At 39.9% G+C, this 15,409-nt stretch overlaps 1 protein-coding gene across 1 annotated transcript in view; it reads right to left on the minus strand.

Annotated features, from left to right (window-relative positions):
• Nucleotides 1–4,375: 4,375 nt before the first annotated feature.
• YME1L1 (YME1 like 1 ATPase) overlaps nucleotides 4,376–15,409 on the minus strand; it is a 30,959-nt gene continuing 19,925 nt past the window's right edge. Inside the window, 6 exon segments of the mRNA XM_053931268.1 lie at nucleotides 4,376–5,344; nucleotides 8,088–8,174; nucleotides 9,187–9,260; nucleotides 9,348–9,474; nucleotides 11,090–11,235; nucleotides 13,786–13,941. Of these exon segments, the coding sequence (XP_053787243.1) occupies nucleotides 5,201–5,344; nucleotides 8,088–8,174; nucleotides 9,187–9,260; nucleotides 9,348–9,474; nucleotides 11,090–11,235; nucleotides 13,786–13,941 (734 nt within the window). The 3' untranslated portion in view covers nucleotides 4,376–5,200.

The following is a 15,409-nucleotide window of genomic DNA, read 5'->3' on the forward strand; positions in this document are numbered from 1 at the left end:
GTAAGGTGAATGGCTAACTGTGAATGGGTATTTGAGACTCTTTGAATCACATGTGTGATACAATTTTAGAGCTTGAGCAGATGAACCTTGAGGGTCTTTTAGAAGGGATAGCCATGGCTTGGAAATTTAAAGGTTTTCATCCAAGCTACAGAGCTGGGAATCATATATAGGGCTCTTCATTTTTAGTTCAGAACCTTTGTCACACTGTATATCTTGTCCTGGTGCTATGAAGGTCTCCCTTGGGGAGATCAAAGACCAGTGGGCACTATTTACCACAATGCAGCCTTTCATGAAGCCCTGGCTTATTTCCATCACAATTGACATTTTGGGGGTCACAAGCACATTCCCTAACTATATGCCACAGGAATCCTGACAGATCTTAGAACCTTTGTATGTTTTCATTGGTCTTTCTATATTATTCTAGGCTGGTTGTCTGTCACGACCCCTAAGGCCCTGGTCTCAGTCGCCACAGGAAGGAACCAGGCGTGACACAGATTAAAAGTACAAGCTTGTGGGAAGCGGGCTAACCTTAAGTGCAGGGTAGCCCCAAGTCCCCTCCGCAATGGCTATTTATTAAGGTTATACACAACATGTGTGGAGAGTTAAGATAATTATGCGTAAGGATTCTCACGTGTTCCTTCCTCACGTGTTCTTTCCCCACAACCCTCATGAAGAAGTACTAAGCATCAATGTTTAACACATGCTTACTAGTGAGTGACCAATCTTACCTCATTCCCGAACACTGAGTTACTTGAGGGATTGCCCCCAAGTCACAAAACATCTCTAGGCTTGCCAGGAGCCTGTCCTGTTCTCAGCGTTTCCTTTTAATGTGATATGAATCAGTAACTATCCTTTGCAAACATGATGTCCATTCCTCTACAGTTGTCTCCTTTTTAGCAAAGTTAAAAGCAGTTTCGTAAAAACTGAAAAACAGTTGGTTAGTTCCTAGTCACAGCTGTTCACCTAGGGAGTAGAGCTTTTTCTTTTCTTTTTTTTTTTTTTGAGACAGTCTCACTGTGTCACCCTCAGTAGAGTGCTGTGGTGTCAAAGCTCACAGCAACCTCCAATTCTTGGGCTGAAGCGATTCTCTTGCCTCAGTCTCCCAAGTAGTAGCCTCCCACTACAGGCACCCGCAACAATGCCCGGCTATTTTTTAGTTGTAGTTGTCATTGTTGTTTGGCAGGCCTGGGCCAGGTTCGAACCTGCCAGCTCTGGTGTATGTGGCTGGCACTCTAGCCACTGAGCTACAGGCACCGAGCCTGTGGGAGTAGAGCTCTTCTTTTCCTGTATCTCAGTACCACGAAATAAATCAGTCTTTCCCAATCCCTCCCACCCCCAAAAAAATCCTCATTTCAAAATTCTCAGCTCTGTAAATCTTCATTTCCACCACCAGGTATCACTTTTTCGATCCAAACATCAAGTCTGTATTTCAAAATATTTTATTAAAATATTACACACACTGGGCGGTGCCTGTGGCTCAGTCGGTAAGGCGCCAGCCCATATACCGAGGGTGACGGTTCAAACCCGGCCCCGGCCAAACTGCAACCAAAAAATAGCCAGACGTTGTGGCGGGCGCCTGTAGTCCCAGCTACTCGGGAGGCTGAGGCAAGAGAATTGCTTAAGCCCAGGAGTTGGAGGTTGCTGTGAGCTATGTGAGGCCACGGCACTCTACCGAGGGCCATAAAAGTGAGACCCTGTCTCTACAAAAAAAAAAAAAAAAAAAAATATTACACACACTAAGAAATATTGCTGGCTTGGTGCCTGTAACTCAGTGGTTAGGGCACCAGCCACATACATCAAGGCAGGCAGGTTCAAAACCGGCCCGGGGCCTGCTAAACAACAATGACAACTGCAACAAAAAAATAGCCGGGCATTGGGGTGGGTGACTGGAGTCCCAGCTACTTGGGAGGCTGAGGCAAGAGAATCTCCTAAGCCCAAAAGTTTGAGGTTGCTGTGGGCTGTGACGCCATGGCATTCTACCAAGAACAACATAGTAAGACTGTCTCAAAAAGAAAAAAATGCTCATAACTAGTGAGCTGAAAAAACTCAGAATTTACATTAAAATGATTATGAACAAATATAAAGAGTCTTTAAAAATAAAATAACAGATATAGATAACAGGTGAATTTCTGTCATTACAATAGCTTTGAATATATAGCTTTACAAGCCTTTTCTAAATCCACTCATTAAATTGCTATAGTAGGAGTGCAATTTCAAAATAAGTTATTAAGGAAGAAACGCATTCATTAGAAACTGACATAATCAAAACACAAATGGAAGTCTCTTTGTTATTAAAGAAAATTGATGACAATGACTGAATGAACAAAGGATCTCAGTAAGACATACAAAATATGTGAAAGAACCAAATGGGAATGTGGGAGCTAAAAAACACAATATTTGAAATAAAAAGTTAAGTAGATTTGAGGTGGCAGAAGAAAAACCAGTGAACTTGAAGAAAATCAACAGAATTATTCAACTTGTAGGAGGGAGTGGGGGAGAAAATGAACAGAGCCTCACATTCCAGGCTGTAACATCAAATGTGCAAACAGATAAGGGGAATCATAGAAGAGACAAAAGATAAAAAATATATAGTTGGAAGAAATAATGGCCAAAAAATCTCAAATTTGATAAAAAAAATAAATCTACAGATCAAGAAGCTAAAAAAAGATTCACACCTAAAAACATCCTAGGCAAACTATTTAAAGACAAGGCCAAGAAAAAAAAATCTGATGGCTGGGTACGGTGGCTCACGCCTGTAATCCCAGCACTTAGGAGGCCAAGGTGAGTGGACTGCCTGAGCTCACAGATTCGAGACCAGCCTGAGACAGAGAGAGACCCAATCTCTAAAAAATAGACAGGCGTTGCGGAGGACACCTGTAGCCCCAACTACTTGGGAGGCTGAGTCAAGAGGATCTCTTGAAGCCAAGAGTTTGAGGTTGCTGTGAGCTAAGACGTCAAGGGACTCTACCATGGGTGACCAAGGGAGACTCTAGCTCAAAAAAAAAAAAGAATGGTGGCACCTGTGGCTCAATGGAGTAGGGCGCAGGCCCCATACGCCAGAGGTGGCGGGTTCAAAACTAGCCCTGGCCAAAAAAAAAAAAATTAAATAAATAATTAAAAAAAAAAAAAAAAGGTTTTTGAAAGCAAGAAAACTAATCTATCACATAAAGGAGACCAAAAATGATTAGCAGCTGCTTCTCACTAAAAATAATAGAAGTAAGTGTGCATTAAGATGACACATTCAAAGAGATTGAAAGAAAAAATTATAAAACATGAATTCAATATCAAACAAAACAATCCATGAAAAATGAAGGCAAAAACATACATCCTCAGATAAAGGCTGAGGACATAAGATTGTATAAGACAGTAGCACCATTTATTTGAAACAACAGAAGGTGAGAAAGAGTAACAAAGGAATTTCTTTTAAGTATGAGGAGAAAAAAAGAAAACAAGTAGCAAACAGCAGATGTAAATTCAACTATGTCAATAAAATTAGGTACATGGTATAAATAAACAGACTAGATAAAAAGCAAGATACATCTGATAAAGGATTGGCTTTTAGAATCTATGATCTCTTGCAACACCTCAGAAAACAAATAACCAAAGTAAAAAAGGGGTCAAAAGATTTGAATAGTTCTCCAAAGAAGTTATACAAATGGCCACTAAGCACAGGAGAAGATGCTCAACATTATTAATCACTAGGGAAATTATCTAATTTGGATGAGATTAAAATTAGGATGAGTAATTTGGATATGAGTGGTATAAGATAGCACTTTGTATTTACTAGAATGGCCATAATCAAAAAGGGCAGACTTTAAGAAGTAGTGCATAGCCGGCAGTTGTGGTGAGCACCTGTAGTCCCAGCTACTTGGGAGGCTGAGGCAAGAGAATCGCCTAAGCCCAAGAGCTGGAGGTTGCTGTGAGCACTCTACCGAGGGCGACAAGATAAGACTCTGTCTCTAAAAAAAAAACAAAGTACTGCAAACATGTAGAGAAACTGTAACCCTCATATGTTGCTTGATAGAATATAAATTTTACAGTGACTTTGAAAACAGTTCATCGTTTTTTAAAGTTAACCCACAAGCTAGCATTATAGAATTTGGGGGGGGTAGTGGACATGTTCTAAAACTTGTTTGTGATGATGATTATATACAGAAATCTTGAACTGTATACTTAAAATGGGTGGATTTTATACAGCATGTAAATGATACCTCAATAAATCTGTAAAAAAAATTAACATAAGGCAGGTAAGACTTGATCGTTGCTTTATACATGCGTATATACATGTATATACACACACAGAGCAGGCAGGGCAATAAAAATAGGGAAAATGAAAACAACTGGCATGAATGTGAATTAAGAGTATATTAAAGTTCCTTGTATTATTCTGGCAACATTTCTGTAAGTCTGAAATTGTTTCAAAATTTAAGATTACCTAAAAACGTTGGAATGTCATGTAATAAGTTCCCTCTAACTATATACATCTTCTTCAATGAAGACCATACACAGCTTCAATTATTGGAAAACTGCAGGGGCGGCGCCTGTGGCTCAAAGGGGTAGGACACTTGTCCCATATGCTGGAGGTGGCTGGTTCATACGCAGCCCTGGCCAAAAAAAAGAAAACTGCAGGTAATTTTGATAAAGTCACTTCAGGAATATAATCAGATTGGAAAGCCAGTACAATATACTCTAAAATAATTTTTCCATTGGGTTAAATAAAAATTCATCTCCATTGATGTACATAGAAATATCATTTACAAAAAAAAAAAGCATAATTTCATTACCAAAAAAAAAAACCGGTAATATCAAGAGAAAAAGTTAATCCTCCAACAATTTTAGCTTGCAAATTAAAATACAGCCCAGGAGCTAAGGGCACAATTTTTATTCACATTCAGCAGAGTAACCAACCATAAAATCATTAATCACTCTCAACTTGGATAACCAATTTATATTTCTCAAACAAGCTATTTTCAATCCTGATAGTTCTTTATTTCTTTTTAATATATTTGCTGTGGGTTGCTAATTTGCAACAGGTATCATGAAAATAACCAAAATTAGAGAAATGTGAAAAAATGACAGTGTCACATAACCTTGAATTACACCAAGAATTGAGGTCTGGAAAGCATTGCAAAAGAGACTACTATAATGTAACTTATATTCTTGCAATAAAACCGGCAATGCATCCATGTTGGGAGCATTATCATCTCATTTCCAATTTCTTCCCCTCAAGAACAATCTGAATCTCTTTGGCATCCAAAGTCTCATAGGTCAATAAAGCTTCTGCCAGATTCTTATGTTCCTTTGCATGAGTTTTCAGGATAAGTTTTGCTCGTTCATATGAGTCCTAAAGTAGAAAAGCAAATATGTAAGCAGCAGAAATGTTGAGAAGCAAAAACCATAGTAAATGGGAAAAGAAATGAAAATTTTATTTACTCTAAAAAATATATGAAATTAGTTGATTTATATTCATAAAAGGAGTTAAATACGGGGCGGCGCTCGTGGCTCAAAGGAGTGGGCGCTGGCCCCATATACCAGAGGTGGCAGGTTCAAACACAGCCCCGGCCAAAAACTGCAAAAAAAAAAAAAGGACTTAAATGCTTGCTTCTAGAGCAGCAGTTCTCAACTTGTGGGTCGCGACACTTTTGTAACAGTGAAAATACATCACGGCATTAGGAAGGCTGAGAACCAGCGTTCTAGAGTATAGATACTTTAGCCACTTAACATAAAAAGCAAGGAAAAGAAGATAAACATTCTAGGAAGGCAGAGACCTCCTGTGCTGAAACACTTTCTAAACCTTTCCATTGTACAGATTTTCATATCCTTAACTACTCCTTTTACCTCCTTGAATTAATGAAAACCTGGCTCTCTCCTGATGAGACTGCTTTTCCTAAGCCCTCTCAAATGCTATTTATTCATGCTTATCCCAGATCCTTCAGGGTGAAGAAGTGAGCTCTTTATTCCCATGACTACTTCCAAGCCATCCCTAACCCACCCTCTTGTAATAAGCACTGTTTATTCCTTTGACATCCAAACCACTTAACTAAAGCCCTATCCAACTCTCTTCATTGTGCCATTGAACAAACACCCTAATTATATTCCTCATTCACTAAAGACCTTGGCACTCATCTCAGTCTTCCTCATCATTCCAATACCTGCCTTAATGGATGGATAAGGTCAACATCCAGAAGAACACATAACCAACCACCCTACTAAGCTACAGACACACACATTTCCACCTTGTAATCTTTACTAAGATTCTTCAAATTCAACATGTATAAATTGGAGGAGGGCATGGTGGTATATGCCTGTATTTCCACCTAGTAGGGAGGCTAGGAAAGAGGAACTCTTGAAAGCAGGAGGAACACTTTTTCTTTTTTTTTTTTTTAATGTTCTCATGGGATAAATTTTTTTCTTTCTTTTTTTAATTTCAGATTAATGTGAAGGTACAAACAGTTAGCTAGCTTTCTTTTTTTTTTTTTTTTTAGACCAGAGTCTCACTTTGTTACCCTCAGCAGAGTGCTGTGGCGTCACAGCTCACAGCAACCTCAACCTCTTGGCCTCAAGCCATTCTCTTGCTTCAGCCTCCCAAGTAGCTAGGACTTACAGACACCCACTACAATACCCGGCTATTTTTAGAGACAGGGGTCTTGCTCTTGCTCAGGCTGGTCTCTGAACAACTTTTGAGCTCAGGGCAATCCACCTGCCTCTGCCTCTCGGAGTGCTAGCATTACAGGAGAACAATTAGGTTTCAATGTTTGCATTTGTTAGGCAAACTCCCTATGGTAGTTGTGTCCCACACCCGAGAGGTGTGCCATACACCCTTACGTCCATTAAGTGGGAACACCTATCCCCCCCCCAACTCCCTCCTTCAGGAGGAACTCTTGAAACAGGAGTTCAAGTCCAGCCTGGGCAACACAGGCTTTGTATTTATTCATCTCTAAATACAAAAACAAAAACAAAAGAAAACAAATAGGCTAAGGTGCCTGTAGCTCAAGCAGCTAAGGCGCCAGCCACTTACACCAGACCTGGCGGGTTTGAATCCAGCTTAGGCCTGCCAAACAACAATGACAACTACAACCAAAAAATAGCTGGATAGTGTTGCGGGTGCCTGTCGTCCCAGCTACTTGAGAGGCTGAGGCAAGAGAATTAAGCCCAGGAGTTGGAGGTTGCTGCTGTGAGCTGTGATGCCATGGCGCTCTACCCAGGGCAAGAGAATCGCTTAAGCCCAGGAGTTGGAGGTTGCTGTGAGCTGTGTGAGGCCACGGCACTCTACCGAGGGCCATAAAGTGAGACTCTGTCTCTACAAAAAAACAAACAAACAAACAAAATAACAAAATGAACTCAAGATCTGTCTACTTCCTAGCCTCTGCCCAGTTTACTCCCCAATTTCTTTAGTGAATGGCACAAACAATTATATGGTTGCACGAGGCAGGAAAAAGCTTTAACTACTCTCTCAACCCTCACATCCAAAACATCATAAAGATATACTGATTCCATTACCTTAGAATCTCTTGAACCAACTCCTGTTTTTCCATTTCTATTCTCACCAACCTAATCCAGTCATCATGCATAATACCATGCCTGGATTACAACAGTACCTACTACAGATCTCATTGGATCTACTCTTTCATACTCCTTTATCCTCCTCTGCATTGGACCCTGTAGCCAAAAAGACTGTTATTTTGTTTATTCTGTATTATTCTCAGCACACTGCTGAGCACAAAACAAATCATCAGTAATATTATTGAATAAATAACCTGTCACAGTGGGAAAACAAGAGACACAGATTCAATAAACAATATCGCCCATTCTAACCCTTCTTATGGTTTTTCAGCTAAAGTAGGTCTGAAATTTCTTAACCACAAGTATAATTGTTCTTATCCCAGGGTCAGAATAAATTAAGACCCAGTTCATGAGCAGAGGTTCCTGAATAACATATTTAAATCAATGCTGCAATATTACACCTGATACCTTTATTGAGTGATATTTCTAGTGAACAGAGGGCCTTCCCTTGTTTCACTGTTAAAGTACCTAATTATTCAGGCATATTATGTCTAAGAAAATAAATATGTAATAAATATTATTACCCTGTGAAGGATTCTTATTTTTTGTTCAATAGCAGATTGAGTTTCTGGACTCAGTTTCCCTGTATTACTGTAGATCCCAACTCCAAGCTAAAACCAAAGGGAAGAAAGTAATTGAACAAAAAAGCCCCCAAACAACATAATTAACAAAGGAAGTACTATCCTACACATAAGGAAGCAAATATCTTGGAGGGCAAGAAGGAATACAATATAACAATGCATTCGATGACCAAAAAAAGTCATCATTCTTCTGAAAGTATGAAAACTAAAAGCAGAAGAGGTATATAAGCAAGAGAAACAGTTTAAAATCATTTTAAGTCTGAATGTGATTACAGTTTTAGATAATCTTCACAGCCATTACTAATACAGAAATCCAGAATTCAGAGTACAGAAGTGCTTCCGGGAGCCATGGTGATAATGTGGGAATGTCAAATATATGGAAGGGGTATAAAGTAAGCAAGGTCAGAAAGTAGGCTCTTTTGCCAGGCGCAGTGGTTCATGCCTGTAATCCCAACACTGTGGGAGGCTGAGGAGGGAGAATTGCTTGAGCTCAGGAGTTCAAGACTTGCCTGGGGAAGAGTGAGACCCCAACTCCTGATAAAATGAAAACCCAGCCGGGCGCTGAGGCAAGCACCTGTAATCCCAGCAGCTTCCGGAGGCTGAGGCAGTGGGATGCCCACAGCTCAAGTCAGGTTGTAGTGAGCTATGATGCCATTGCACTCTGCTCAGGGTATAGGGTGGGACTCTGTCTCAATTAAAAAACAAACAAACAAACAAACAAAGAAATAAAAAATAAGCAAGGAAATAAGAAAAAAAGAAAGTATTCTTTTACGCTATATGAAAATGCTAAAAAATTTACTTTATTTCTTGGCTAACTCATAAATTCATAATTACAGTCTAAGCAGCTAATTCTCAGCAGCTAAAGAGTGCTATATTTTTGCTACTCAGAGAGTGATATTTACAGTAATGTTCAGAAGCAGTCTCAAATCTATCTGGATGAGATGGGGAAAAGTAAATGTTACTAATTTATAATCAGAACCATCTGTCAAAGAGACACTTGGCACATGACTGATACATGAAAGGGATTAAGATTAGCTATTACCTTTTCATTCATTCCAAATTTGGTAACTATTCGTTTCGCTATTTTAGTTGCATAATCAAAATCAATGGAAGCATCTAAAATTAAAAAAAGATAACTTAATTTTTTAAAGTATCTTTAACCCTACCAACTCAATTGGAACTAAAGCCATCTTTCAAATCAACCTGTTGTAATATAGTCAATTCCAAATATAAGCTCCTCTGCTACTCTTCCTCCCATACTAACATCCTTTTGTGCAAGTAGATGGGTTCTACTCTCATTCCATTTGTTATTCTCAGGCAACAGGGAGACCTAGACAGTTAAAAAAAAATAGATAATAAGAAAAAAATTCAGGGCAGCACCTGTGGCTCAACGGAGTAGGGCGCCGGCCCCATATGCAGGAGGTGGCAGGTTCAAACCCAGCACCGGCCAAAAACTGCAAAAAAGAAAAAAATTCAAAGCCTGGCATTGTGACAGGTGCCTATAGTCCTAGCTATGTGGGAAGCTGAGGTAAGAAGATCTCTTGAGCCCTGGAGTTTGAGATTGCTACGAACTCTGACTCCATGGCACTCTTATCTACCCAGAGCAACGAGACTGTCTCAAAAAACAAAAAAAAGAAAAGAACATTCAGATACAATTCTGAAATCATTACATTAAAAATCAAAGTTATCGGTGGCACCTGTGGCTCAAAGGAGTAGGGTGCCGGCCCCATATGCTAGAGGTGGTGGGTTCAAACCCAGCACTGGCCTTAAAAAAACTGCAAAAAAAAAAAAAAAACCCAAACTTATCATTGCGCTTTTATTTAATACCATGATGCTGAAAGCTGAATAAATATGGCAATCAGATGACTAATGATAAAACCAGCAATTTATTTTTATTTTATTATTTTTTTTGAGACAGAGCCTCAAGCTGTTGCCCTGAGTAGAATGCCATGCCATCACAGCTCACAACAACCTCCAACTCCTGGGCTCAAGTGATTCTCCTGCCTCTGCCTCCCAAGTAGCTGGGACTACAGGCACCCACCACAATGCCCAGCTATTTTTTGGTTGCAGCCATCATTGTTGTTTGGTGGGTCCAGGCTGTATTTGAACCCGCCAGCTCAGGTGTATGTGGCTGGTGCCTTAGGCATTTGAACCACAGGCGCCAAGCCAAAACCAGCAATTTAGAATTAAAAAAATTCTTTGTTTTGTTTTGTTTTTTATAGAGACAGAGTCTCACTTTATCGCCTTCAGTAGAGTAGTGTAATGTCACAGCTCACAGCAACCTCCAACTCCTGGAGCTTAGGTGATTCTCTAGACTCAGCCTCCGGAGTAGCTGGGACTACCGGTGTCCGCCACAACGCCCAGCTATTTTTTTGTTGCAGTTTGGCTGGGGCTGGGTTTGAACCCGCCACCCTCTGTATATGGGGCCAGCGCCCTACCCACTGAGCCACAGACGCCGCCCAAAAAAATTCTTTATAAAGCAAAAATGCATTTTATAAACACTATTGTAATAGGATTTTTCTCGCCCCAGTTACACAAAAATGTTTCAAATGCCTACAATTCAAAAGATAATGAAACATGTACTAAATGACAAAAATCTTAGAAAAACTACTGAAGCCATTATTATGACACATATTTTTTCTTTGGCAGGAGCAGAACAATTAGCTATTTAAGAATTATAGTTTGCTGAAATTAGTCAACTGAATTTCAAAATGTAAATACAGTATGTAACATGAAAAAGATTTAAAGAATACTTTTAATTAACAGAAAAATTTCACAAATATAGACATCTGATTTCGAGATGGTTCAGGAAGTAGAAAAAGAAAATACCAAAAACCATACAGAGTAGCTGAATTTTCATCGTAAATGTTTTGACCAAAAATGTCCCAAGTAAGATCCTGGAAAGCTCAATTTGAAAACAAAGAAAAAAACTACAAAAAACTTACCTCTCCAAGTATTGACCCTCGTGGAACAATGGTAACTCTGTTGATAGGCATTGCACCTTTTGTATAATATGCAATAATAGCATGACCAGATTCATGATATGCTGTGATGGTTTTATTATCAATTTCCGCACTTCTTCTTTCAGGCCCTAACATAAAATTTTAATTAAGTAACATATTCCATTAAAGGTATATTTAAATCAATGGCCCCCCTTATCATTTGCAAAATAAATGCAATTGTCTCTTTCTATCCACCTGTTCCACATCTATGGGTTCACCCATCTGGGGATCAAAGACATTGAGAGAAAAAGCTGATAAAAATAAAACAAATGAAAAGCAATATAGTAGAACAACTATTTACAGAGCATTGATACCATATTAGGTATTACTAATATGGTACTAATTAGTAATCTAGAGATGATTTAAAGTATCTGGGAAAATATGCATGGGTTATATGCAAATATCATTTTATGTAAGAGATTTGAGCATCCTTGATTTTGGTATCCACAGAGCTCCTGGAACTAGTCCCCCCATGGATACCAAAAGGACACTGAGGGATGGAAGTTATGTGACATAAGATTAATATAAAAATCATTCTCCTGGGCGGCGCCTGTGGCGCAATCGGTAAGGCGCCGGCCCCATATACCGAGGGTGGCGGGTTCAAACCTGGCCCCGGCTGAACTGCAACTAAAAAAATAGCCGGGAGTTGTGGCGGCGCCTGTAGTCCAAGCTACTTGGGAGGCTGAGGCAAGAGAATCGCTTTAGCCCAGGAGTTGGAGGTTGCTGTGAGCTGTGATGCCACAGCACTTTACCGAGGGCCATAAAGTGAGACTCTGTCTCTACAAAAAAACAAACAAACAAAAATCATTCTCCTGCTGGGTGCGGTGGCTCACGCCTGTAATCCCAGCACTGTGGGAGGCTGAGGAGGGAGAATCGCTTGAGCTCAGGAGTTCGAGACTCGCCTGAGCGACAGTGCGACCCTGACTCATGAAAAAAATGGAAAAACCCAGCTGGGCGCCGCGGCAAGCGCCTTTAATCCCAGCGGCTTCCGAAGGCTGAGGCAGCGGGGTGCCCGCAGCCCGAGTCTGAGGTTGTGGTGAGCTACCACGCCCACTGCACTCTGCTCAGGGGCATAGGGTGGGGCCCTGTCTCAACAACAACAAAAAATCATTCTCCTCAAAGCCATTCCTAAGGTAACATAATTTAATATTATTAATATTTTAAACAGAATAAAATGTTTTTTAAAATGGGTAGAATTCACTCTATAATACATACAAACTATAACAATTTATTATCTGCAAACCAAAATGATCAGAACCATCATCTTAATCCTTATATGCAAAGGCAGAGTTTAATTCTATATCCAGGAAATAAACTTGCAACTTAACAGGAATATCCTAACTAACCTCTTTTTAAGCCAATCCAAGATTTAAAATCAGAAGTAAACAAAGAATAAATAAAATTAACTATTTTTTTTTTTTCAGCAATATTGTACAAGAGGAAATGCAGGGGTAATGACAGATGATACTAGAGTATATTTGTTCTGTAAGAAGCCAAATAGTGTTATTTTCAAGTACATATTTTCAGGTCAGGTGAGGTGGCTCACGCCTGTAATCTTCACACTTTGGGAGGATGAGGCAGATGGACTGCTTGAGCTCAGAGTTTGAGACCAGCCTGGGCAAGAGCAAGACCCTGTCTCTATTAAAAATAGAAAAACCAGTTGGGCATGGTGGTGGGCACCTGTAGTCCCAACTACTGGAGTGGCCAAGGCTAGGGGATTGCTCGAACCCAGAAGTTGGAGGTTGCTGTGAGCTATGATGGCAGAGCACTCTACCCCCAAAAGAAGTATGTATTTTCATGATGCCATAATTGTTCCTTTCGTAATCTATCTGTCTTTTAGTCAGAAAAAAATGTCTTCTCAGAAAAAGACAAAATTAAAGAATGGGCCACATTGTAAAATCAGTTCTACGTCACTGACAGATGGATCTCGTCAAGAAAATGTTAATAGGGGCGGCTCCTGTGGCTCAGTCGGTAAGGCGCCAGCCCCATATACCGAGGGTGGCGGGTTCAAACCCGGCCCCGGCTGAACTGCAAACCAAAAAATAGCTGGGCGTTGTGGCGGGCGCCTGTAGTCCCAGCTACTCGGGAGGCTGAGGCAAGAGAATCGCTTCAGCCCAGGAGTTGGAGGTTGCTGTGAGCTGTGTGATGCCACGGCACCCTACCGAGGGTGATAAAGTGAGACTCTGTCTCTACAAAAAAAAAAATAAATAAAAAATAAGAAAATGTTAATAGGCACCTGTGGCTCAAAGCAGTAGGGCACCAGCCCCATATGCCGGAGGTGGCAGGTTCAAACCCAGCCCTGGCCACAAACTGAAAAAAAAAAAAAAAAAAGAAAATGTTACCATTTATTGGTATTTGACTCTCAAATTGGGAATTTGTTAAATTATTTATTACAAATCCTGAATACCTAGACACTAAAGTTTTAGAGTAAGATTAGATTTCAGAGCACCACAGCTTTAGCTGTCTGAGCAGAATACTTCCTAAAGAAGAAAGAATTAATTACCTAACACAGTGGTTCTCAACCTTCCTAATGCCATGGCCCTTTAATACGGTTCCTGTAGGTCACCACCCACAGATTGAGAACCACTGATAACACAATCAAGAATAAAAGATAGAAAAAAAGTATTAAGAAAACCTACCCATTATAATTTTGTCTCTGGAAAACTCCAGTTCCTTCATGGAAACCATTTCTTTTCCATCAGTAGTTGCCTTTAGTACAGCTTGGTTCACAAGATTCTCCAGCTCTGCTCCAGAAAAGCCATCAGTATGTTGAGCTATGATTTCTGGATCAACAGCTAATGGAAAAAGAGAACACAATATTGAAAGAACAAAATGGGTAAAAGAAAGCTCTTCACAAAGAACTCACCAAGACGTCCAAGAAAAAACAAAAGCTATTCTCAACGATAATTTATTTATTGTAAAACTGAAATAAACTTAATTTATTAAAATTTCTAGGGAAAGGCTCAGTGCCCGTAGCACATTATAGTTACAGTGCCAGCCACATGCCCCAAGGCTGGCAGGTTCAAACCCAGCCCAGGCCAGCTAAACAACAATGACAACTGCAACATAAAAAATAGCCGGGCATTGTGGCAGGTGCCTGTAATCCCAGCAACTTTGGAGGCTGAGGCAAGAGAATTGCTTAAGCCTAAGAGTTGCAGGTTGCTGTGAGCTGTGATGCCACAGCACTCTACCAAGGGTGACATAGTAGACTCTGTCTCAAAAAAAAAAAAAAAAAGAAAAGAAAATAATAAAATGTAGAGTTGCCTTACATGAATCAAAAACTTTAAATATGACCTATATTGTTACTGGCCTAACTGCAAACTGAAAATGCATACTCATAGACAACATTTTGTTCTCTGAATTTCAACCAGAAATACTTTGGATATAAAGCCCCCTTATTACTAGAAATTTTTCATTTTATAAATTGATTCAGCTATCTCTGAAAATAACCCAGCTTCGTTTATTGCTCGAGTGGGTCCATAATGTCTCCATGTGTTTTGTTTTATAGTTGGCTTTCCTCTCTTTTGGCCCCAAACTGACTATATCATGACCTATTATTTCTAGAACTATTTCTATTAATAGCTGATCACCTCCCTACTGACCACCTCCTTAAGCTAACCAAATTTTCATAGACCAGACTTGCACTACAGTACATATGAGTACAGAAGGCCTAGTTCCGTATGTTCACCGCCTCTGTTTGTTGACCAGTTTCTTACAGTCCCTTCATAGGTTGACCATCAAGGGACTGTAAGAAAGGTTACTATATTTTACATTTACCTTAAAAAAAAACTATACATATATTGACCTTTATTTTATTTTTATTATACAGTAGGAAATTTATTTATTTATTTTTTGTTTGGGATTCACTGAGAAGAATTAGATTACATTGATTGTATTTGTTAAATGATAAAGTCCCTCTTTATAATTGTGTTCCATCCAAGAGGTGTGCCATGCACCATGACCCCCCAACTTCTTCCCTCCTCCCCCTCACCACTGCCTTATTCCTCTACCCCCACCATGTTTGTTTGTTTGTTTTGACATAGTCTCACTATGTCGCCTTCAGTAGAGTGACTTGGCATCACAGCTCACAACAACCTCAAACTCTTGGACTTAAGGGATTCTCTTGCCTCAGCCTCCCAAGTAACTGGGACTACAGGCGCCCACCACAATGCCCATTAGAAACCACCAGCCCCAGTGCATGTTGCCGGCACCCTATTTACTGAACTATGAGCGCCAATGACCCCCCCGCACCCACACCATGTA

This window comes from Nycticebus coucang, chromosome 20 (genome assembly GCF_027406575.1).
Source record: "Nycticebus coucang isolate mNycCou1 chromosome 20, mNycCou1.pri, whole genome shotgun sequence".
In the NCBI taxonomy this organism is placed as follows: domain Eukaryota; kingdom Metazoa; phylum Chordata; class Mammalia; order Primates; family Lorisidae; genus Nycticebus; species Nycticebus coucang.